Raw genomic sequence first — 20256 nt, forward strand, 5'->3', positions numbered from 1 at the left:
GTCAGTGTGAATCTGAAGTGAATCTGAAGTGAATGAGCCTCGGCACACAGAAAGCGTTATCGACTGAATTAAACAGTCGCACCAGAGGAAATTCCTTCATCTTACACGAGCATAAAGTGACACGCACCTTTAAACTACAGTCTAAAGACATTTAATATGTTGGTTTCAGTTGAATTTGAATATATGCTAATTTAGCCCCTCCCCTCCTCTGCATCAGCTGACCAACGCAAACATCACATGATCTGATTCTGCACAGAAACTGTTCAATAATCAGGTAGTTTCTAACAACTGCATCCCTTATTGCATCTATAATTGTTTTTGTCTATGAAAACTTTTATAAAATACATTATGATAGATTAAACTCAAATTAGAAAGAACAAACTGACTCTCAGCTGACTGAAAATTTATTTCAGAACAGAAATGAAACATCATCTGATCACACTTCATTTGATTAAACGTTCGTTAAACGTTAAACATGAGGCAAACACACACACACTCTTGTACATCTATCTTTATGAGGACATTAATTGACACAATGCAATCTCTAGCCGCTTACCCTAACCTTACCCATCACAACTAAGTGCCTAACCCGACCCCTGACCCTAAACCGACCCTTGACCTCATTATAACCTTATCCCTAAAACCAAGTCTTGACCCTCAAACACTTTAAAGGCTCTCAGAGACTGAGGACCGGCCAACATGTCCTCACTTTACTCTCTCTGTCCTCACTCCACTGGGCTAAAACTCAAACTGGTCCTCACAAAGATAGTTGTACAAGTACACACACACACTCACACTTCAACATGATTCAGTTCTGATCAACATTAATGACTGCCGTTAAAGTGCACGATTCTCTCATCACAGGGAGAAACTCATTTCTTCAAAGTGGCCACATCAAAATGTCAGACTTCGTAAAAACACTTCAAACGAGTGAATAAACAGCAGCGTCTTCAGAAACGACCCACGTTCCTTCACCAGAATTAAAACCGAGCGTCGTCTGTTCGGGGAGAGTGAAAAGTGTGCTGAGAGAAAGTCCTCGTGAGAGAGTCCTCGACCTGAACGACTGTAACAGCTAAAACATGAAAGCTAAAACCAGACAGAATTACAGCTCAGATGATGATGATGATGAAGAGGGTTTAAAACGACATGATGGTCCTGCTGATGATGTCCACACACTCTCTGACCTCGTCTTCGTTTATAACGAGGGGCGGAGCCAGTCTGATGATGTCACCATGCGTGGGCTTTGCTAGCAGGCCGTTGTCACGGAGACGCAGACACACCCGCCACGCATCATAGTCTGAGAGAGATCAAAAGATTAGAAGTAGATTATCTCACACGCACACAGACACACACACAGACTCACTCACTATGAGAGGCCGTTTGAGACGAAACCCATTGAAACACTTGCAATACACATTGAAAACTTACGCTACACACTGAAACACTTGCGCTACACACTGAAACACTTGCGCTACACACTGAAACACTTGCGCTACACACTGAAACACTTGCGCTACACACTGGAACACTTGCGCTACACACTGAAACACTTGCGCTACACACTGAAACACTTGCGCTACACACTGAAACACTCGCGCTAAACACTGAAACACTTGCGATACACACTGAAACACTTGCGATACACACTGAAACACTTACGATACACACTGAAACACTTGCGCTACACACTGAAACACTTGCGATACACACTGAAACACTTGCGCTAAACACTGAAACACTTACGCTACACACTGAAACACTTGCGCTACACACTGAAACACTTGCGCTACACACTGAAACACTTGCGCTACACACTGAAACACTTACGATACACACTGAAACACTTGCGCTACACACTGAAACACTTACGATACACACTGAAACACTTGCGCTACACACTGAAACACTTACGATACACACTGAAACACTTGCGCTACACACTGAAACACTCGCGCTACACACTGAAACACTTGCGCTAAACACTGAAACACTTACGCTACACACTGAAACACTTGCGCTACACACTGAAACACTTGCGCTACACACTGAAACACTTGCGCTACACACTGAAACACTCGCGCTAAACACTGAAACACTTGCGCTAAACACTGAAACACTTACGCTACACACTGAAACACTTGCGCTACACACTGAAACACTCGCGCTAAACACTGAAACACTTGCGCTAAACACTGAAACACTTACGCTACACACTGAAACACTTGCGCTACACACTGAAACACTTGCGCTACACACTGAAACACTCGCGCTAAACACTGAAACACTTGCGCTACACACTGAAACACTTACGCTACACACTGAAACACTTGCGATACACACTGAAACACTTGCGCTACACACTGAAACACTTGCGATACACACTGAAACACTTGCGCTACACACTGAAACACTTGCGATACACACTGAAACACTTGCGATACACACTGAAACACTTACGCTACACACTGAAACACTTGCGCTAAACACTGAAACACTTGCGATACACACTGAAACACTTGCGATACACACTGAAACACTTGCGCTACACACTGAAACACTTGCGCTACACACTGAAACACTCGCGCTAAACACTGAAACACTTGCGATACACACTGAAACACTTGCGATACACACTGAAACACTTGCGATACACACTGAAACACTTGCGATACACACTGAAACACTTACGCTACACACTGAAACACTTGCGCTACACACTCAAACACTTGTGATACACACTGAAACACTTGCGCTACACACTGAAACACTTGCGCTACACACTGAAACACTTGCGCTACACACTGAAACACTTGCGATACACACTGAAACACTTGCGATACACACTGAAACACTTACGCTACACACTGAAACACTTGCGCTACACACTGAAACACTTGCGCTACACACTGAAACACTTACGCTACACACTGAAACACTTGCACTACACACTGAAACACTTGCGCTACACATTGAAAACTTACGCTACACACTGAAACACTTGCGATACACACTGAAACACTTACGCTACACACTGAAACACTTGCGCTACACACTGAAACACTTACGCTACACACTGAAACACTTGCACTACACACTGAAACACTTGCGCTACACATTGAAAACTTACGCTACACACTGAAACACTTGCGATACACACTGAAACACTTGCGCTACACACTGAAACACTTGCGCTACACACTGAAACACTTACGCTACACACTGAAACACTTGCACTACACACTGAAACACTTGCGCTACACATTGAAAACTTACGCTACACACTGAAACACTTGCACTACACACTGAAACACTTGCGATACACACTGAAACACTTGCGATACACACTGAAACACTTACGCTACACACTGAAACACTTGCGCTACACACTGAAACACTTGCGCTACACATTGAAAACTTACGCTACACACTGAAACACTTGCGCTACACACTGAAACACTTACGCTACACACACTTGCGCTACACACTCACACACTTGCGCTACACACTGAAACACTTACGCTACACACTGAAACACTTACGCTACACACTGAAACACTTACGCTACACACTGAAACACTTACGCTACACACTGAAACACTTGCGATACACACTGAAACACTTGCGATACACACTGAAACACTTGCGATACACACTGAAACACTTGCGATACACACTGAAACACTTACGCTACACACTGAAACACTTGCGCTACACACTGAAACACTTACGCTACACACTGAAACACTTGCGCTACACACTGAAACACTTGCGCTACACACTGAAACACTTGCGATACACACTGAAACACTTACGCTACACACTGAAACACTTGCACTACACACTGAAACACTTGCGCTACACATTGAAAACTTACGCTACACACTGAAACACTTGCGCTACACACTGAAACACTTACGCTACACACACTTGCGCTACACACTCACACACTTGCGCTACACACTGAAACACTTACGCTACACACTGAAACACTTACGCTACACACTGAAACACTTGCGCTACACACTGAAACACTTACGCTACACACACTTGCGCTACACACTGAAACACTTGCACTACACACTGAAACACTTGCGCAACACACTGAAACACTTGCGCAACACACTGAAACACTTGCGCTACACACTGAAACACTTACGCTACACACACTTGCGCTACACACTCACACACTTGCGCTACACACTGAAACACTTACGCTACACACTGAAACACTTGCGCTACACACTGAAACACTTACGCTACACACACTTGCGCTACACACTCACACACTTGCGCTACACACTGAAACACTTACGCTACACACTGAAACACTTGCGCTACACACTGAAACACTTACGCTACACACTGAAACACTTGCAATACACACTGAAACACTTGCGCTACACACTGAAACACTTGCGCTACACACACTTGCGCTACACACTCACACACTTACGCTACACACTGAAACACTTACGCTACACACTGAAACACTTGCAATACACACTGAAACACTTGCAATACACACTGAAACACTTGCGCTACACACACTTGCGCTACACACTCACACACTTACGCTACACACTGAAACACTTGCGCTACACACTGAAACACTTGCGATACACACTGAAACACTTACGCTACACACTGAAACACTTGCGCTACACACTGGAACACTTGCGCTACACACACTTGCGCTACACACTCACACACTTACGCTACACACTGAAACACTTGCAATACACACTGAAACACTTGCAATACACACTGAAACACTTACGCTACACACTGAAACACTTGCGCTACACACTGAAACACTTGCGCTACACACACTTGCGCTACACACTCACACACTTACGCTACACACTGAAACACTTGCAATACACACTGAAACACTTGCAATACACACTGAAACACTTACGCTACACACTGAAACACTTGCGCTACACACTGAAACACTTGCGCTACACACACTTGCGCTACACACTCACACACTTACGCTACACACTGAAACACTTGCGCTACACACACTTGCGCTACACACTCACACACTTACGCTACACACTGAAACACTTGCGCTACACACTGAAACACTTGCGCTACACACACTTGCGCTACACACTCACACACTTACGCTACACACTGAAACACTTGCAATACACACTGAAACACTTGCAATACACACTGAAACACTTGCGCTACACACACTTGCGCTACACACTCACACACTTACGCTACACACTGAAACACTTGCGCTACACACTGAAACACTTGCGATACACACTGAAACACTTACGCTACACACTGAAACACTTGCGATACACACTGAAACACTTGCGCTACACACTCAAACACTTGTGATACACACTGAAACACTTACGCTACACACTCAAACACTTGTGATACACACTGAAACACTTGCGCTACACACTGAAACACTTGCGCTACACACTGAAACACTTGCGCTACACACTGAAACACTTGCGCTACACACTGAAACACAAAAATAAAAATAAATAAAAATAAATATATAAGTACAGAGAGCAGTTTAAGGGAAGAGGGTTCAGCCCTTGTCTATGAGAGGCCGTTTGAGACAAAACCCACTGAAACACTTGCATTACACATTGAAAACTTACGATACACACTGAAACACTCGCTCTACACACTGAAACACTTGCGCTACACACTGAAACACTTGCGATACACACTGAAACACTCGCGCTACACACTGAAACACTTGCGCGTACATGTGAAACACTATATATATATGTGCATATATATGAAAGACATGCGGTTACATAGAAACTCTTTGCATATACCCTGTAATCGCCCACATACTGTTGTACCTGCACAAAGACTGCACTTTTCAAACATTCGCACGTGTGAGAGAGCACAAACATTTTCAGTGTGTCCGGAAGTCATTTCATTGCAACCGGAAGTTTGGTTCATTTGGAAACAGAAGCGCGGTTAATTTATCACTGTAAAGATGTACAATTCTTAGTTTCATTCATGGTAGTAACATGAAAAATGAGCCATAATCTAGTCACTAGTGGAATATTGCTGCAATCTCCGGGACAAACTAACACTTAATAACATGAAATTTTAAGAAAAGCCACTAGATTTCAAACATAGCCCACAATCAGACATCATTTCAATGTATTTATTTATTTATTTTGTTTAGCTATAGTAAGTGTGAGCTTAGTCATCAAGTGTCATGCCATTTAAATGAATGGAACTTTTTTGTTTTTATTTAAGAAAAGGTCAAGAATAATTTGTAACCTTTGTCCAATTTCGATCTTGTCACACCTCCCTTAAAACTATCAACAAAACGGACAACATCTGCTATTCTTACTTTTGTCAGATATATTAATGACAGAGAAAACAAGCTGTTCACAGTCCAAGTTACGAGGATTTCAAAAACAACATGGACTTTGGAATCCAAAACACTCAAGGTTTTGGAATGGAATAGAAGCTTGCCTTCAAAGCATTTGTTTCTTTTGTTTAGTATCGCAGTATTACAGTGTGTAGCGTAAGTGTTTCAGTGTGTAGCGCGAGTGTTTCAGTGTGTAGCGCGAGCGTTTCAGTGTGTAGCGCAAATGTTTCAGTGTGTAGCGCAAATGTTTCAGTGTGTAGCGCGAGTGTTTCAGTGTGTAGCGCAAATGTTTCAGTGTGTAGTGCGAGTGTTTCAGTGTGTAGCGCGAGTGTTTCAGTGTGTAGCGTAAGTGTTTCAGTGTGTAGCGCAAGTGTTTCAGTGTGTAGCGCAAGTGTTTCAGTGTGTATCGTAAGTTTTCAATGTGTATTGCAAGTGTTTCAATGGGTTTCGTCTCAAACGGCCTCTCATACTTGTCCCTCATATGATGGCAGGAAGACACACACTGCGCTGCTAGGAGAACACACTCTTCTTTCTCTCCCAGAATATAGACCTTATGCACCAGAGAAACAAGGGCGCCGCCATCTTTGGAAAATTGTCTTTTAACTTCCGTTTTGCGGTCGCTCTGTATATTTATATGGCATTTCTGTCCAGGAGTAATTAGCTTTTTAAGTGGATTTACTTAATGTAAAGTTAACGAAAGTTATCATGAGGACTGTAATGTTTAAAGCAGATGACTTAACAAATGTAAATCGACCGGGAAGATTTTAAAACGAGCCGTTCATTAATAAACACGCAAAACGCTGTGAAAATACAGACCGGAAGTCAAAAGACAATGAGCGCAGCGCTGAAAAGGGGCGGAGCTACATAAGGTCTATAAGACAGTTTGTCTATGGGGCTCGCATGTTGGAATTGGGGTCTCGCTCACTCTGTCTCGCTCACGCTCACTCTCACGCTCTCTCACTCTCACGCTCTCTCACTCTCACGCTCACGTTCTCTCTCACTCTCACGCTCACTCTCACACTCACTCTCACGCTCTCTCACGCTCTCTCACTCTCACGCTCTCTCACTCTCACGCTCTCTCACTCTCACGCTCACTCTCACGCTCTCTCACGCTCTCTCACGCTCTCTCACGCTCTCTCACGCTCTCTCACGCTCTCTCACGCTCTCTCACTCTCACGCTCTCTCACTCTCACGCTCTCTCTCACTCTCACGCTCTCTCACTCTCACGCTCACGTTCTCTCTCACTCTCACGCTCACTCTCACACTCACTCTCACGCTCTCTCACGCTCTCTCACTCTCACGCTCTCTCACTCTCACGCTCTCTCACTCTCACGCTCACTCTCACGCTCTCTCACGCTCTCTCACGCTCTCTCACGCTCTCTCACGCTCTCTCACGCTCTCTCACGCTCTCTCACGCTCTCTCACGCTCACTCTCACGCTCACTCTCACGCTCTCTCACTCACGCTCTCTCTCTCACGCTCTCTCTCTCACGCTCTCTCTCTCACGCTCTCTCACTCTCACGCTCACTCTCACGCTCTCTCTCACGCTCACTCTCACGCTCACTCTCACGCTCACTCACGCTCTCTCACTCTCACGCTCACGTTCTCTCTCACTCTCACGCTCACTCTCACGCTCTCACTCTCACCCTCACGTTCTCTCTCACTCTCACGCTCTCTCTCACGCTCACTCTCACGCTCTCTCACTCTCACTCTCACGTTCTCTCTCACTCTCTCTCATGCTCACTCTCACGCTCTCTCTCTCACGCTCTCTCTCTCTCACGCTCACGTTCTCTCTCACTCTCACGCTCTCTCTCACGCTCACTCTCACGCTCACTCTCACGCTCACTCTCACGCTCTCTCACTCTCACGCTCACGTTCTCTCTCACTCTCACGCTCTCTCACTCTCACGCTCACGCTCACTCTCACGCTCTCTCTCACGCTCACTCTCACGCTCACTCTCACTCTCACGCTCACTCTCACGCTCTCTCACTCTCACTCTCACGTTCTCTCTCACTCTCACGCTCTCTCTCACGCTCACTCACGCTCTCTCACGCTCACGTTCTCTCTCACTCTCACGCTCTCTCTCACTCTCATGCTCTCTCTCTCACGCTCTCTCACTCTCACTCTCACGCTCACTCTCACGCTCTCTCTCACGCTCACTCTCACGCTCACTCTCACGCTCACTCACGCTCTCTCACTCTCACGCTCACGTTCTCTCTCACTCTCACGCTCTCTCTCACGCTCTCTCACTCTCACGTTCTCTCTCTCTCTCACGCTCTCTCACTCTCACGCTCACGCTCACTCTCACGCTCTCTCTCACGCTCTCTCTCACGCTCTCTCTCACGCTCACTCTCACGCTCACTCACGCTCACTCTCACGCTCTCTCTCACGCTCTCTCTCACGCTCTCTCTCACGCTCACTCTCACGCTCACTCTCACGCTCTCTCTCACGCTCTCTCTCACGCTCTCTCTCACGCTCACTCTCACGCTCACTCTCACGCTCACTCACGCTCACTCTCACGCTCTCTCTCACGCTCTCTCTCACGCTCTCTCTCACGCTCACTCTCACGCTCACTCACGCTCTCTCTCACGCTCTCTCTCACGCTCACTCTCACGCTCACTCACGCTCTCTCACTCTCACGTTCTCTCTCACTCTCACGCTCTCTCACTCTCACGTTCTCTCTCACTCTCACGCTCTCTCTCACGCTCACTCTCACGCTCTCACTCTCACTCTCACGTTCTCTCTCACTCTCTCTCATGCTCACTCTCACGCTCTCTCTCTCACGCTCTCTCACTCTCACGCTCACGTTCTCTCTCACTCTCACGCTCTCTCTCACGCTCACTCTCACGCTCTCTCACTCTCACGCTCTCTCTCACGCTCTCTCTCACGCTCTCTCTCACGCTCACTCTCACGCTCACTCTCACGCTCTCTCTCACGCTCTCTCTCACGCTCTCTCTCACGCTCACTCTCACGCTCACTCTCACGCTCACTCACGCTCACTCTCACGCTCTCTCTCACGCTCTCTCTCACGCTCTCTCTCACGCTCACTCTCACGCTCACTCACGCTCTCTCTCACGCTCTCTCTCACGCTCACTCTCACGCTCACTCACGCTCTCTCACTCTCACGTTCTCTCTCACTCTCACGCTCTCTCACTCTCACGTTCTCTCTCACTCTCACGCTCTCTCTCACGCTCACTCTCACGCTCTCACTCTCACTCTCACGTTCTCTCTCACTCTCTCTCATGCTCACTCTCACGCTCTCTCTCTCACGCTCTCTCACTCTCACGCTCACGTTCTCTCTCACTCTCACGCTCTCTCTCACGCTCTCTCTCACTCTCTCTCACTCTCACGCTCACGTTCTCTCTCACTCTCACGTTCTCTCTCACTCTCTCTCACGCTCTCTCACTCTCACGCTCTCTCACTCTCACGCTCTCACGCTCTCTCTCACGCTCACTCTCACGCTCTCTCACTCTCACGCTCTCTCTCACGCTCACTCTCACGCTCACTCTCACGCTCTCTCACTCTCACGCTCTCTCACTCTCACTCTCACTCTCACTCTCACGCTCTCTCACTCTCACTCTCTCTCACGCTCACTCTCACGCTCTCTCACTCTCACGCTCTCTCACTCTCACGCTCTCACGCTCTCTCACTCTCACGCTCTCTCACTCTCACGCTCACTCTCACGCTCACGTTCTCTCTCACGCTCTCTCACGCTCACGCTCACTCTCTCTCACTCTCACGCTCACTCTCACGCTCACTCACTCTCACGCTCGCTCACTCTCACTTATACGCTCACTCACACTCACTAGGGGTGGGAATCACTAGGCATCTCACGATTCGATTACAATTCAGAGGCTGCGATGCGATGCTAAAACGATTATCGATGCATCTTTTTTTTTGTGACTACTTGGTACTTTTAAAGCAAAGTATTTATAATGACCCATAAAGAATTTACTTCCAATCCTTCCTATATTAATAAAACAAATGGATGTGATTTGGCAAGCGAACTGTAATGTTACATTTGCCAGCATCTGTCCCAACACTGTAAAGAACCAACAGGATTTAATGTGTGCCTGAACTAGCAGCAAACTTGTAGATGAATACACACTTCAGCATATTCTCAATCTCTTACATTTAATAATAGACTTCTATCCAACATCCTCCTGTTATGTGCAATAAGCAATATAATCTTTCACACACACACACACACACACACACACACACACACACACACACACACACACACACACACACACACACACTCCCGCTCACCTTCGGTCTCGTTGATGATGATGGCGTTTAGGAGGCCTTTCCCACGAACGCCGCTCACGATCTCTCGGGGGAGTTTGTTAAGTTCGGCTCGCAGGATCTGACCCATCCGATCAGCGTTAGCAGCCAAACCCTCCTCCTCCAGAACCTGCAGAGCCCAGAGAGAAGATGAGACGCGTGCACACACACAGACAAACACACGCACACACTCACACTCTCTCATGCTCTCACGCTCACTCTGTCTCACTCTCACTCATTCAGTCTGTCTCACTCTCACTCTGTCTCACTCTCACTCACTCACTCTGACTCTCACTGTCTCACTCTCACTCCCTCTCACTCACACTCCCTCTCTCTCACACTCCCTCTCTCACACTCCCTCTCTCACACTCCCTCTCTCACACTCCCTCTCTCACACTCCCTCTCTCACACTCCCTCTCTCACACTCCCTCTCTCACACTCCCTCTCTCACACTCCCTCTCTCACACTCCCTCTCTCACACTCACACTCCCTCTCACGCTCACTCACACACTCACTCTCTCACATTCACTCACTCTCTCACATTCTCACTCACGCTTTCTCCCTCACACTCACTCCCTCTCACTCACACTCCCTCACTCACACTCCCTCTCTCACACTCCCTCTCACACTCCCTCTCTCACACTCCCTCTCTCACACTCCCTCTCTCACACTCCCTCTCTCACACTCCCTCTCTCACACTCCCTCTCTCACACTCCCTCTCTCACACTCCCTCTCTCACACTCCCTCTCTCACACTCCCTCTCTCACACTCCCTCTCTCACACTCACTCTCTCACACTCACTCTCTCACACTCACACTCCCTCTCACGCTCACTCACACACTCACTCTCTCACATTCACTCACTCTCTCACATTCTCACTCACGCTCTCTCCCTCACACTCACTCCCTCTCACTCACACTCCCTCACTCACACTCCCTCTCACTCACACTCCCTCTCTCACACTCCCTCTCACACTCCCTCTCTCACACTCCCTCTCTCACACTCCCTCTCTCACACTCCCTCTCTCACACTCCCTCTCTCACACTCCCTCTCTCACACTCCCTCTCTCACACTCCCTCTCTCACACTCCCTCTCTCACACTCCCTCTCTCACACTCCCTCTCTCACACTCCCTCTCTCACACTCCCTCTCTCACACTCCCTCTCTCACATTCACTCACTCACTCACGCTCTCTCCCTCTCACTCACACTCCCTCACTCACTCACTCCCTCACTCACTCACTCACTCACTCCCTCACTCACTCACTCACTCACTCACACTCACTCGCTCACACACTCACTCTCACTCACTCACACTCGCTCGCTCTCACGCTCACTCTCAATTCAATTCAATTCAAAATGAGCTTTATTAGCATGACTGTGTAACACAATGTTGCCAAAGCATCAACATATTATATATAAATAATAAAACAAATAAAACATATGTATAGATCATGTCATATGTAGCATAGTAAATATAAATAAATAGATAAATAAACACAATCGATCCTAATAAATGAATAAATACAGTGGGTCTCTCTAGAGAATTAGCTGACTCTGGCGTTGTGAATAGCTAACACATATTTAGCCGCGAGTGCAGCTGTACTATCATCTTCTCCCAGTAAGAAGAACATTTTCTCAGCGTCACTCAGTTCAGAGAATGATGGAATCAAGATTTCAAATCTGGGCAGAAAGGTTTCTCTTATACTGGAGTATTTAGAGCAGAAGAGCAGAAAGTGTTCCTCATCCTCGATGTGCTGTAGGTCACAGTGTCTACAGATCCTCTGCTCTCTCTCTGTCCACACACACACACACACACACACACACACACACACACACACACACACACACTCATCCTCGATGTGCTGTAGGTCACACTCTCACTCACTGACGCTCTCACTCACTCACTCACTCACTCTCACTCGCTCACACACACTCGCTCACACTCACTCGCTCGCTCGCTCTCACGCTCACTCTCACTCACTGACGCTCTCACTCACGCTCACTCTCACGCTCACTCACTCTCACTCGCTCACACTCACTCGCTCGCTCTCACGCTCACTCTCACTCACTGACGCTCACGCTCACTCACACTCGCTCACACTCGCTCACACTCACTCGCTCACACTCTCACTCACTCTCACTCACTCTCACGCTCACTCTCACTCACACACACTCGCTCACACACACTCGCTCACACTCACTCGCTCACACTCACGCTCGCTCTCACTCACTCTCACTCACTGACGCTCTCACTCACTGACGCTCTCACTCACTGACGCTCTCACTCACTCTCTCGCTCACTCTCACGCTCACTCTCACGCTCACTCTCACGCTCACTCTCACGCTCACTCTCACGCTCACTCTCACGCTCACTCTCACGCTCTCTCACGCTCACTCTCACGCTCACTCTCACGCTCACTCTCACTCTCACTCTCACTCTCACTCACGCTCACTCTCACTCACTGACGCTCTCACTCACTCTCTCGCTCACTCTCACGCTCACTCTCACGCTCACGCTCACTCTCACGCTCACTCTCACGCTCACTCTCACGCTCACGCTCACTCTCACGCTCACTCTCACTCTCACGCTCACTCTCACGCTCACGCTCACTCTCACGCTCACTCTCACGCTCACGCTCACTCTCACGCTCACTCTCACTCTCACGCTCACTCTCACGCTCACGCTCACTCTCACTCTCACGCTCACGCTCACTCTCACGCTCACTCTCACGCTCACTCTCACGCTCACTCTCACGCTCACTCTCACGCTCACGCTCACTCACGCTCACTCTCACGCTCACTCTCACGCTCACGCTCACTCTCACGCTCACTCTCACGCTCACTCTCACGCTCACTCTCACTCTCACGCTCACGCTCACGCTCACTCTCACGCTCACTCTCACGCTCACTCTCACGCTCACTCTCACGCTCACTCTCACGCTCACTCTCACGCTCACTCTCACGCTCACTCTCACGCTCACGCTCACTCTCACGCTCACTCTCACGCTCACTGACACTCTCACACTCACTGACACTCACTCACCTCCAGAGCAGCGATGGCGACACGGCAGGCCAGAGGGTTTCCTCCGTACGTGGATCCGTGTTCTCCGGGTTTGATGGTCAACATCACCTCATCATCACACAGAACAGCAGACACCTGAAGCACACACACAGATCAAGAAGTGCTTCCTATTAAAGGAGAACTCCGGTCAATTTTAACATTGAGCTCATTTTTTGTACATTTGGAGTGCCGTCAATACAGAGAACAACGACAAAAATCGGTGTTGCCTACATCGAGTTATTCTATTTTTAAAATTTGCACCCTGTTGACTTCAATGGGGCAAGTACTAAACCTGCTTTTAGCCTCTTAACATCCTTGATGTGCAGGTTGAAGTCCAAAGTAATCGATTGCCGAGTTCACGCGCATGATCATAGGTAACTAAACCTATGCGCGTGAACTCGGAAATCGACTACTTTGGACTTCAACCGAAAACAGGATGTAAACACAGGTATTTGCGCTGGCTTAAATAACATCATTTTTATACATATCTTTCACATCTACTGCAGTCAGATTCACTCGTGTTCACTCAGAAGGAATCACTCACATTTTCTGTGCACTTGTAATGACACATCAAGGATGTTAAGAGGCTAAAAGCAGGTTTAGTACTTGCCCCATTGAAGTCAACAGGGTGCAAATTTTAAAAATAGAATAACTCGATGTAGGCAACACCGATTTTTGTCGTTGTTCTCTGTATTGACAGCACTCCAAATGTACAAAAAATGAGCTCAATGTTAAAATTGACCGGAGTTCTCCTTTAACCAACACACGAGTGTGATACGTGGCTTGAGTGTGTGTGTGTGAGACTCACGGGATACACTCCTCCTGACAGAGCTTTACCCAGAACCACCACATCTGGTCTCACGTCCTCATGATCCACAGCCAATCGGCGGCCGGTGCGGGCCAGACCGGTCTGAACCTCATCCGCGATGAACAGAACCTGCAACACACACACTACTGAGTTACAACACACACTCAACTGTGTTACAACGTTCCAATCTCTCACTTGAATCCGACATTGAAGTGTCTTAAACTGCAGTTCATCGACTGGCCACTAGAGGCTGGCTGCAGAAGAGACTCAATCCCATAAACCCCCATGTTAAAATGCCCAACTTTACAGCAGAAAAACACATGTTTACAGTCTGGGGCAAAAAGTGGTTTTGGTCTATATCGCTAATGTTGCCCTTCATGACGACTGTGAGGGGGGGGAGTTTTTTTATAACTCATCCATTTAAATTATATTAAACCTTAAAGTTGTGCATAATTAAGGGCGTGGCCACTTGAGTGACAGGTGGACTGCTGCTGATGTCACTACTAGCAGTTTGTCTGCTGTCTGTTAGCGTCACGTCACCTCAGCTAATCCGCCTCTGCCCATTTTCGTTTATCCGGGAGTGATGCTGCCAAGATGGCGACGGCCGGCTCCGCCCACTTTGGGCTTCAAAAACGCTTTTCAGAAACACTACTAGTGACAACACGCACTCGTGTGTGTGAGTGTGTGTGAGAGAGAGAGAGAGAGAGTGAGAGAGAGAGCGAGAGAGAGAGAGAGAGAGAGAGAGAGAGAGAGAGAGAGAGAGAGAGAGAGAGAGAGAGAGAGTGAGAGAGAGAGCGAGAGAGAGAGAGAGAGAGAGAGTGAGAGTGAGAGAGAGAGCGAGAGAGAGAGAGAGAGAGAGAGAGAGTGTGTACTTGCATTGTGTTTAGTGCACAGTTCCCGGACTTTAGTGAGGTAACCAGCATCAGGAACGACGACGCCCGCCTCACCCTGGATGGGCTCCACCATGAACGCAGCCACATGTGGATCCTGCAGTGCTTTCTGCGCACACACACACACACACACACACACACACACACACACACACACACACACACACACACACACACACACACACACACACACACACACACACACACACACACACACACGATTAGGAAGAACCGGTTGAGTTAGTTGGTTAGTCACAGGCTAGAAATAACAATGCAGATTTGCTGTGCTTCTTTGTATGGCTGCACAATTTGGCCAATTTGTTTTTTATAATTATAACCATAAAATAATAATAATTATTCTTAATATATTATAATTAATACATATAATAATTGATATTCTTACAATCATTATTATATATTTTAATACAGTACTACTACTATTTTAAATGGTGAAACTTACATTTATGACCGTCTTAATTTTTTATAATTTTATAATTTTACTTTGACAGAAAACCACATTTACTTAATTAAATCACAGCATTTGCAATTTTACATGCACACTAAACCATATCATGAATTGTTTTATTGTTGTTAATCATGAGCTGAGTCTGAGGAATTGAATGCGCGTGCGTGTGTGTGCAGGGATTAAAGTGAAAAAAATTCTTCTGACTGAAATTTTTTTTTTAGGCCAAGTCATATTCCTTTAACTTTTTAAATAGTCGAGACCAATAGCGTTTTAAGGGGAGACGTTTTAAACCGCTTTAATATTGCCAGTAGGCGTATTTTAAAAGCTATATTTTAATCTATGAAAACCAGGCATGGAACATACTCATATAATTAATAATTTGCATATATATATATATATATATATATATATATATATGCAAATTATAACACGTTTACACAAAATTTGTTAACACACAAGTAAGTTACTTTTCCCCTTTACTTAACATAAATTGCAAGAATATGACTAATAGTAAAGACTAGTACTAATAAATACAGTGCTATGCATAAGTTTAGACACCCATGCTAAAGTTGACTAAAAAGAGGAATAAAAAATCATCTTTTGGAAATTGAACTTAAAGGTATAGCGGAGGATCTTTCCGAATTTTAGATAAGTACGCCCTCTCCACTTTTTGAAAAGTTTGATTGATTCACCAGAATGATTGACAATTAGGAGGACCAATAGTATAGGGTATCCAACCGGAAGTAAAAAGATCCTCCGCTATACCTTTAATGCCTTAATTTAAAAAATTAGGAAAAATCCAACCTTTAAGGACACCAATTTTCTTTGTGAATGAATAATGTATCGTAAATAAATAAATGTTCTTCACCCCTATGTTAAATTCCCATAGAGGCAGGCAGATTTTTATTTTTAAGTATTTTTTTATTTATTTTTTTAGGATACTATGAATCCTGATAAAGTTCCCTTGGCCTTTGGAATTAAAATAGCCCCACATCATCACATAGCATTCACCATACCTAGAGATACTTTCCATAAGATCATCTCTCAATGCAAATCAAACTAGCTATTAGGCTAACTGAAATACAACCATGCCAATCTCTAGTTATGGTGAAGGCTATGTGATGATGTGGGGCTATTTTAATTCCAAAGGCCAAGGGAACTTTATCAGGATGCATAGTATCCTGGATCCATGAAGTAACTGGCCTTTAAAAATAAAAATCTGCCTGGCTCTATGGGGATTTAACATAGGGGTGTCCTCACTTATGCACCCTGTATTTTAAGGAAGAACATTTATTTATTTACGATACATTATTTATTCACAAAGAAAATTGGTGTCCTTTAAGGTTGGATTTTTCCTAATTTTTCAAATTAAGGCATTAAGTTCAGTTTCCAAAAGATGATTTTTTTATTCCTCTTTTTAGTCAACTTTAGTATGGGTGTCTAAACTTATGCATAGCACTGTAAACATTAGGCCTAGGCTAAAGCTATTAAATAGCAGTCCCAAACTAGTTTTTGTTAATACAATGTTGGTATGAGCCACTACAGTCATTTAAAAATATAAAAAATAACACAAAGAAAAATAGTGGCATTTTGGGGTTATATGGAAACGACAGTTACCATGTTGAATACACAATATTAACAATAACTGTTAATCAGTGGCGGATTTAGCAAATTGGGGGCCCAAGGCGAAGGTATGTATGGGCCCCCCATCCGATCTTTAAAGGTGCAATGTGTCATATTTCTGAGGATCTATTGACAGAAATGCAATATAAGATCCATAACTATGTTTTCAGTGGTGTATAAAGACCTTACTTAAAGGGACACTTCACCCATTTGCATTAAGCTTTGCATTGTTAGAAACCCAGTCATACTATTGAATGGTCGTGCAACACTCTCTCATTTTCCCCTGAGATGGGAGAAATCTGTTATTTACCTCTTACACTTCCTCCTACAATGACGCAAAAATCGTCATTTTGCGTCATTGTAGGAGGAAGTGTTAGAGGGGGGGATTTCTGTTAAGACTACAGACACTAGTTTCTCATCTTTCCCAGGGTGGGGCGCGCTCACGCTACAGACCTATTACAGATCAGTGGGTGGGACTTTACTCTCTGAAACTGAAAGCAATATCCTCCATCTTGTTTGAAGCTAAGCTAACAGGCGCTGTGGAGACAGATGTAAAGTTATGACAATAGCGGAGGAGAGTGCTCAATATGATATAGAAGAAGAGGATTTCGGAAGTCTGATGCTTGAATCAGGTGTTTGTGGCTACCTTTACAAGCCGCATTATAGCGAAGAGCAGCCGAGGCAGAAGACCTGCCTGCCGCGGACGAGGAGCCCGGACTGGCTCGAGTTAGGGCGGACCGGTGGCGCCGGTGATCTCACAATGCAGCTACGAACCGCTACGAACACAGAGATAGAGTCCGTCTGCGGCAAAGAATTTCAACGATGACAATTTCTCCTGGACGAAATCTCTGAATCAGACGAGGACACGGACGTTTGTGTTGAGAACTATCCTAGTCTCGCACCGCATATGTTCTGACTGAACATCCAGGTACCATGCAATAATTCACCTTTTCGAAAGAAATACAAACGAGGAGTAATGCACTAATGAGTTCGCCAACTAACTAGACATTTTGTGTGAATGTGAAATGAATTTCAAGCTCTGGTGGTAGCTAGCCTTGTAGACGGAAGAGTGATTTCTCTTATAGGCAGATATGCGCTTTCTGGATTAGTGGGAGTGGCTTGCGGAGCTGTGCAATGTGGTGCATTGTGGGAGTTGTTGTCTTTCATACAAATGCGTTCTGAAGTTATTTTTTGTCTTTTCTCGTTCACGAAGGCACCGAATTCAAAAATTATTTTACATTTCGACTACATATATGACCCACTTTAAATAAAAAACAATGTTCAAATGGGTGAAATGACCCTTTAATGAACCGTTATGTTCTTATTACCTTAGAATGAGTCATTTATATCTACATAACCGCGGGAACCCCCTTCTATGAAGATCGACTTATTGTGACGTCTAAAAATCACACACTGCACCTTTAAAAGAGAGCGAAATCTCTTTTTTACAGACTGAATGGTGAATAGGCAGGTAAAGGTTGGAGAGGAGAAATAAAACTTCCCCTTTAAACCTTGCATACACGTATTCACTCCTAAACAGAAACGTTACAATGTTTACATGGTACAATTTCTGGTAAGCTCTGTTTTTTTTTTTTTTTTTTTTTTGCTTGACAAATTTCACCATTTCGATTCAATTCTTGTGATTTGATTCAATATTGACTCATTTGGATACATATTAGGTACACAAGATAGGCGTTAATTTTTCTCAAGAAAAAAAAAACTCACATAATGCTGTGAACATACAGAGAGCCATATCAACTGGTATTATTTAAGGTTAAAAATAACTAAAATTAAACAATGCTTTTTTATTATAATTAAATTATAAGTAAACAATATACTAAATAAATAATATAGTAGGCCTACACATAGGCCCTATTTAGCTAAATACTCTTTATATCTTATTTTTCTAGTCAACTAACATGCTATAGCCTATATTATGGTAACTAAGTGGATTTCCTGAGGAACGTTAGGCTAAATGTTATGTGACGATTGTTCTCCAGCTGTTTTACCTCTTTCCGCGGTTGAAAAACACTGATTGGTCGATATTATGAATAAGGAATACATTTTGGTAAGTTATTACCGAAGATGATCAGTTCACGTGCCTCTAGGGATCGGTCACGTCACATTACAAGCTCCAAACGGTATTTATTATTTCGTAATAGAATTGACAGAATCTGAGACCTGAGTAATTTAAACTGCTCTGTTTTGTCAGTCGGTCTCCATGTCCTCTTTGCTTCACGATCTTTCTGTGCGTTGGACGTTTGTTGTTCCTAGCCATAAAAAAGTTTGTCATCTTTGGCAGCTTTCCCAAATAGCCTACTTACAGTATCTGAGTCTTTTTTTCTTTTATTTGAGACGCTTGGGTAACTTCGAAACTTTTCATTTTCACGTTTAGACTCATCTTGCTCTGTTTGTGTATTTCCTGTATCGTTGTTGTCATTGTCAGCGGGCATCACAAAAAAGTTTGTTACCTTATTCTGCAATTTTTCCTCCTTTTTTCAGCACCGCTTGTGTAGCTTCGCTTCATTTTTACTCTACTCTGTACACTCTGTCAATCACTTCTTTTTCTCTGTCAGTTTTTTGTCGCAATACAGCCTTGTCACTTTCGCAGATGCGTGAGATAATGGAATAGTCCAATGTAGTGAGGTGGGGGGCCCCCTCCTTTCTGCGACTAATGATTTGATGCCATTTTTCGCAAATGGAGATTTAGAAATATATAATTTGCGAAAATTAAAAAAAAAAAATAAAAAA

At 45.1% G+C, this 20256-nt stretch overlaps 1 protein-coding gene across 3 annotated transcripts in view; it reads right to left on the bottom strand.

Moving 5' to 3' along the window:
* Positions 1 to 388: 388 nt before the first annotated feature.
* oat (ornithine aminotransferase) overlaps positions 389 to 20256 on the bottom strand; it is a 42690-nt gene continuing 22822 nt past the window's right edge. For all 3 annotated transcript variants that reach the window (XM_081392843.1, XM_081392844.1, XM_081392845.1), the window contains 5 exons: positions 15403 to 15525; positions 14527 to 14655; positions 13701 to 13814; positions 10642 to 10786; positions 389 to 1297 (listed from right to left, as the gene is read on the bottom strand). In XM_081392843.1, coding sequence (XP_081248969.1) covers positions 1137 to 1297; positions 10642 to 10786; positions 13701 to 13814; positions 14527 to 14655; positions 15403 to 15525 — 672 coding nt within the window. In that variant the 3' untranslated portion in view covers positions 389 to 1136. The remainder of the gene's footprint in view (positions 1298 to 10641; positions 10787 to 13700; positions 13815 to 14526; positions 14656 to 15402; positions 15526 to 20256) is intronic.

The sequence above is a fragment of the Scardinius erythrophthalmus genome (genome assembly GCF_964197995.2).
Source record: "Scardinius erythrophthalmus genome assembly, chromosome: 18".
Classification (NCBI taxonomy): Eukaryota; Metazoa; Chordata; class Actinopteri; order Cypriniformes; family Leuciscidae; genus Scardinius; species Scardinius erythrophthalmus.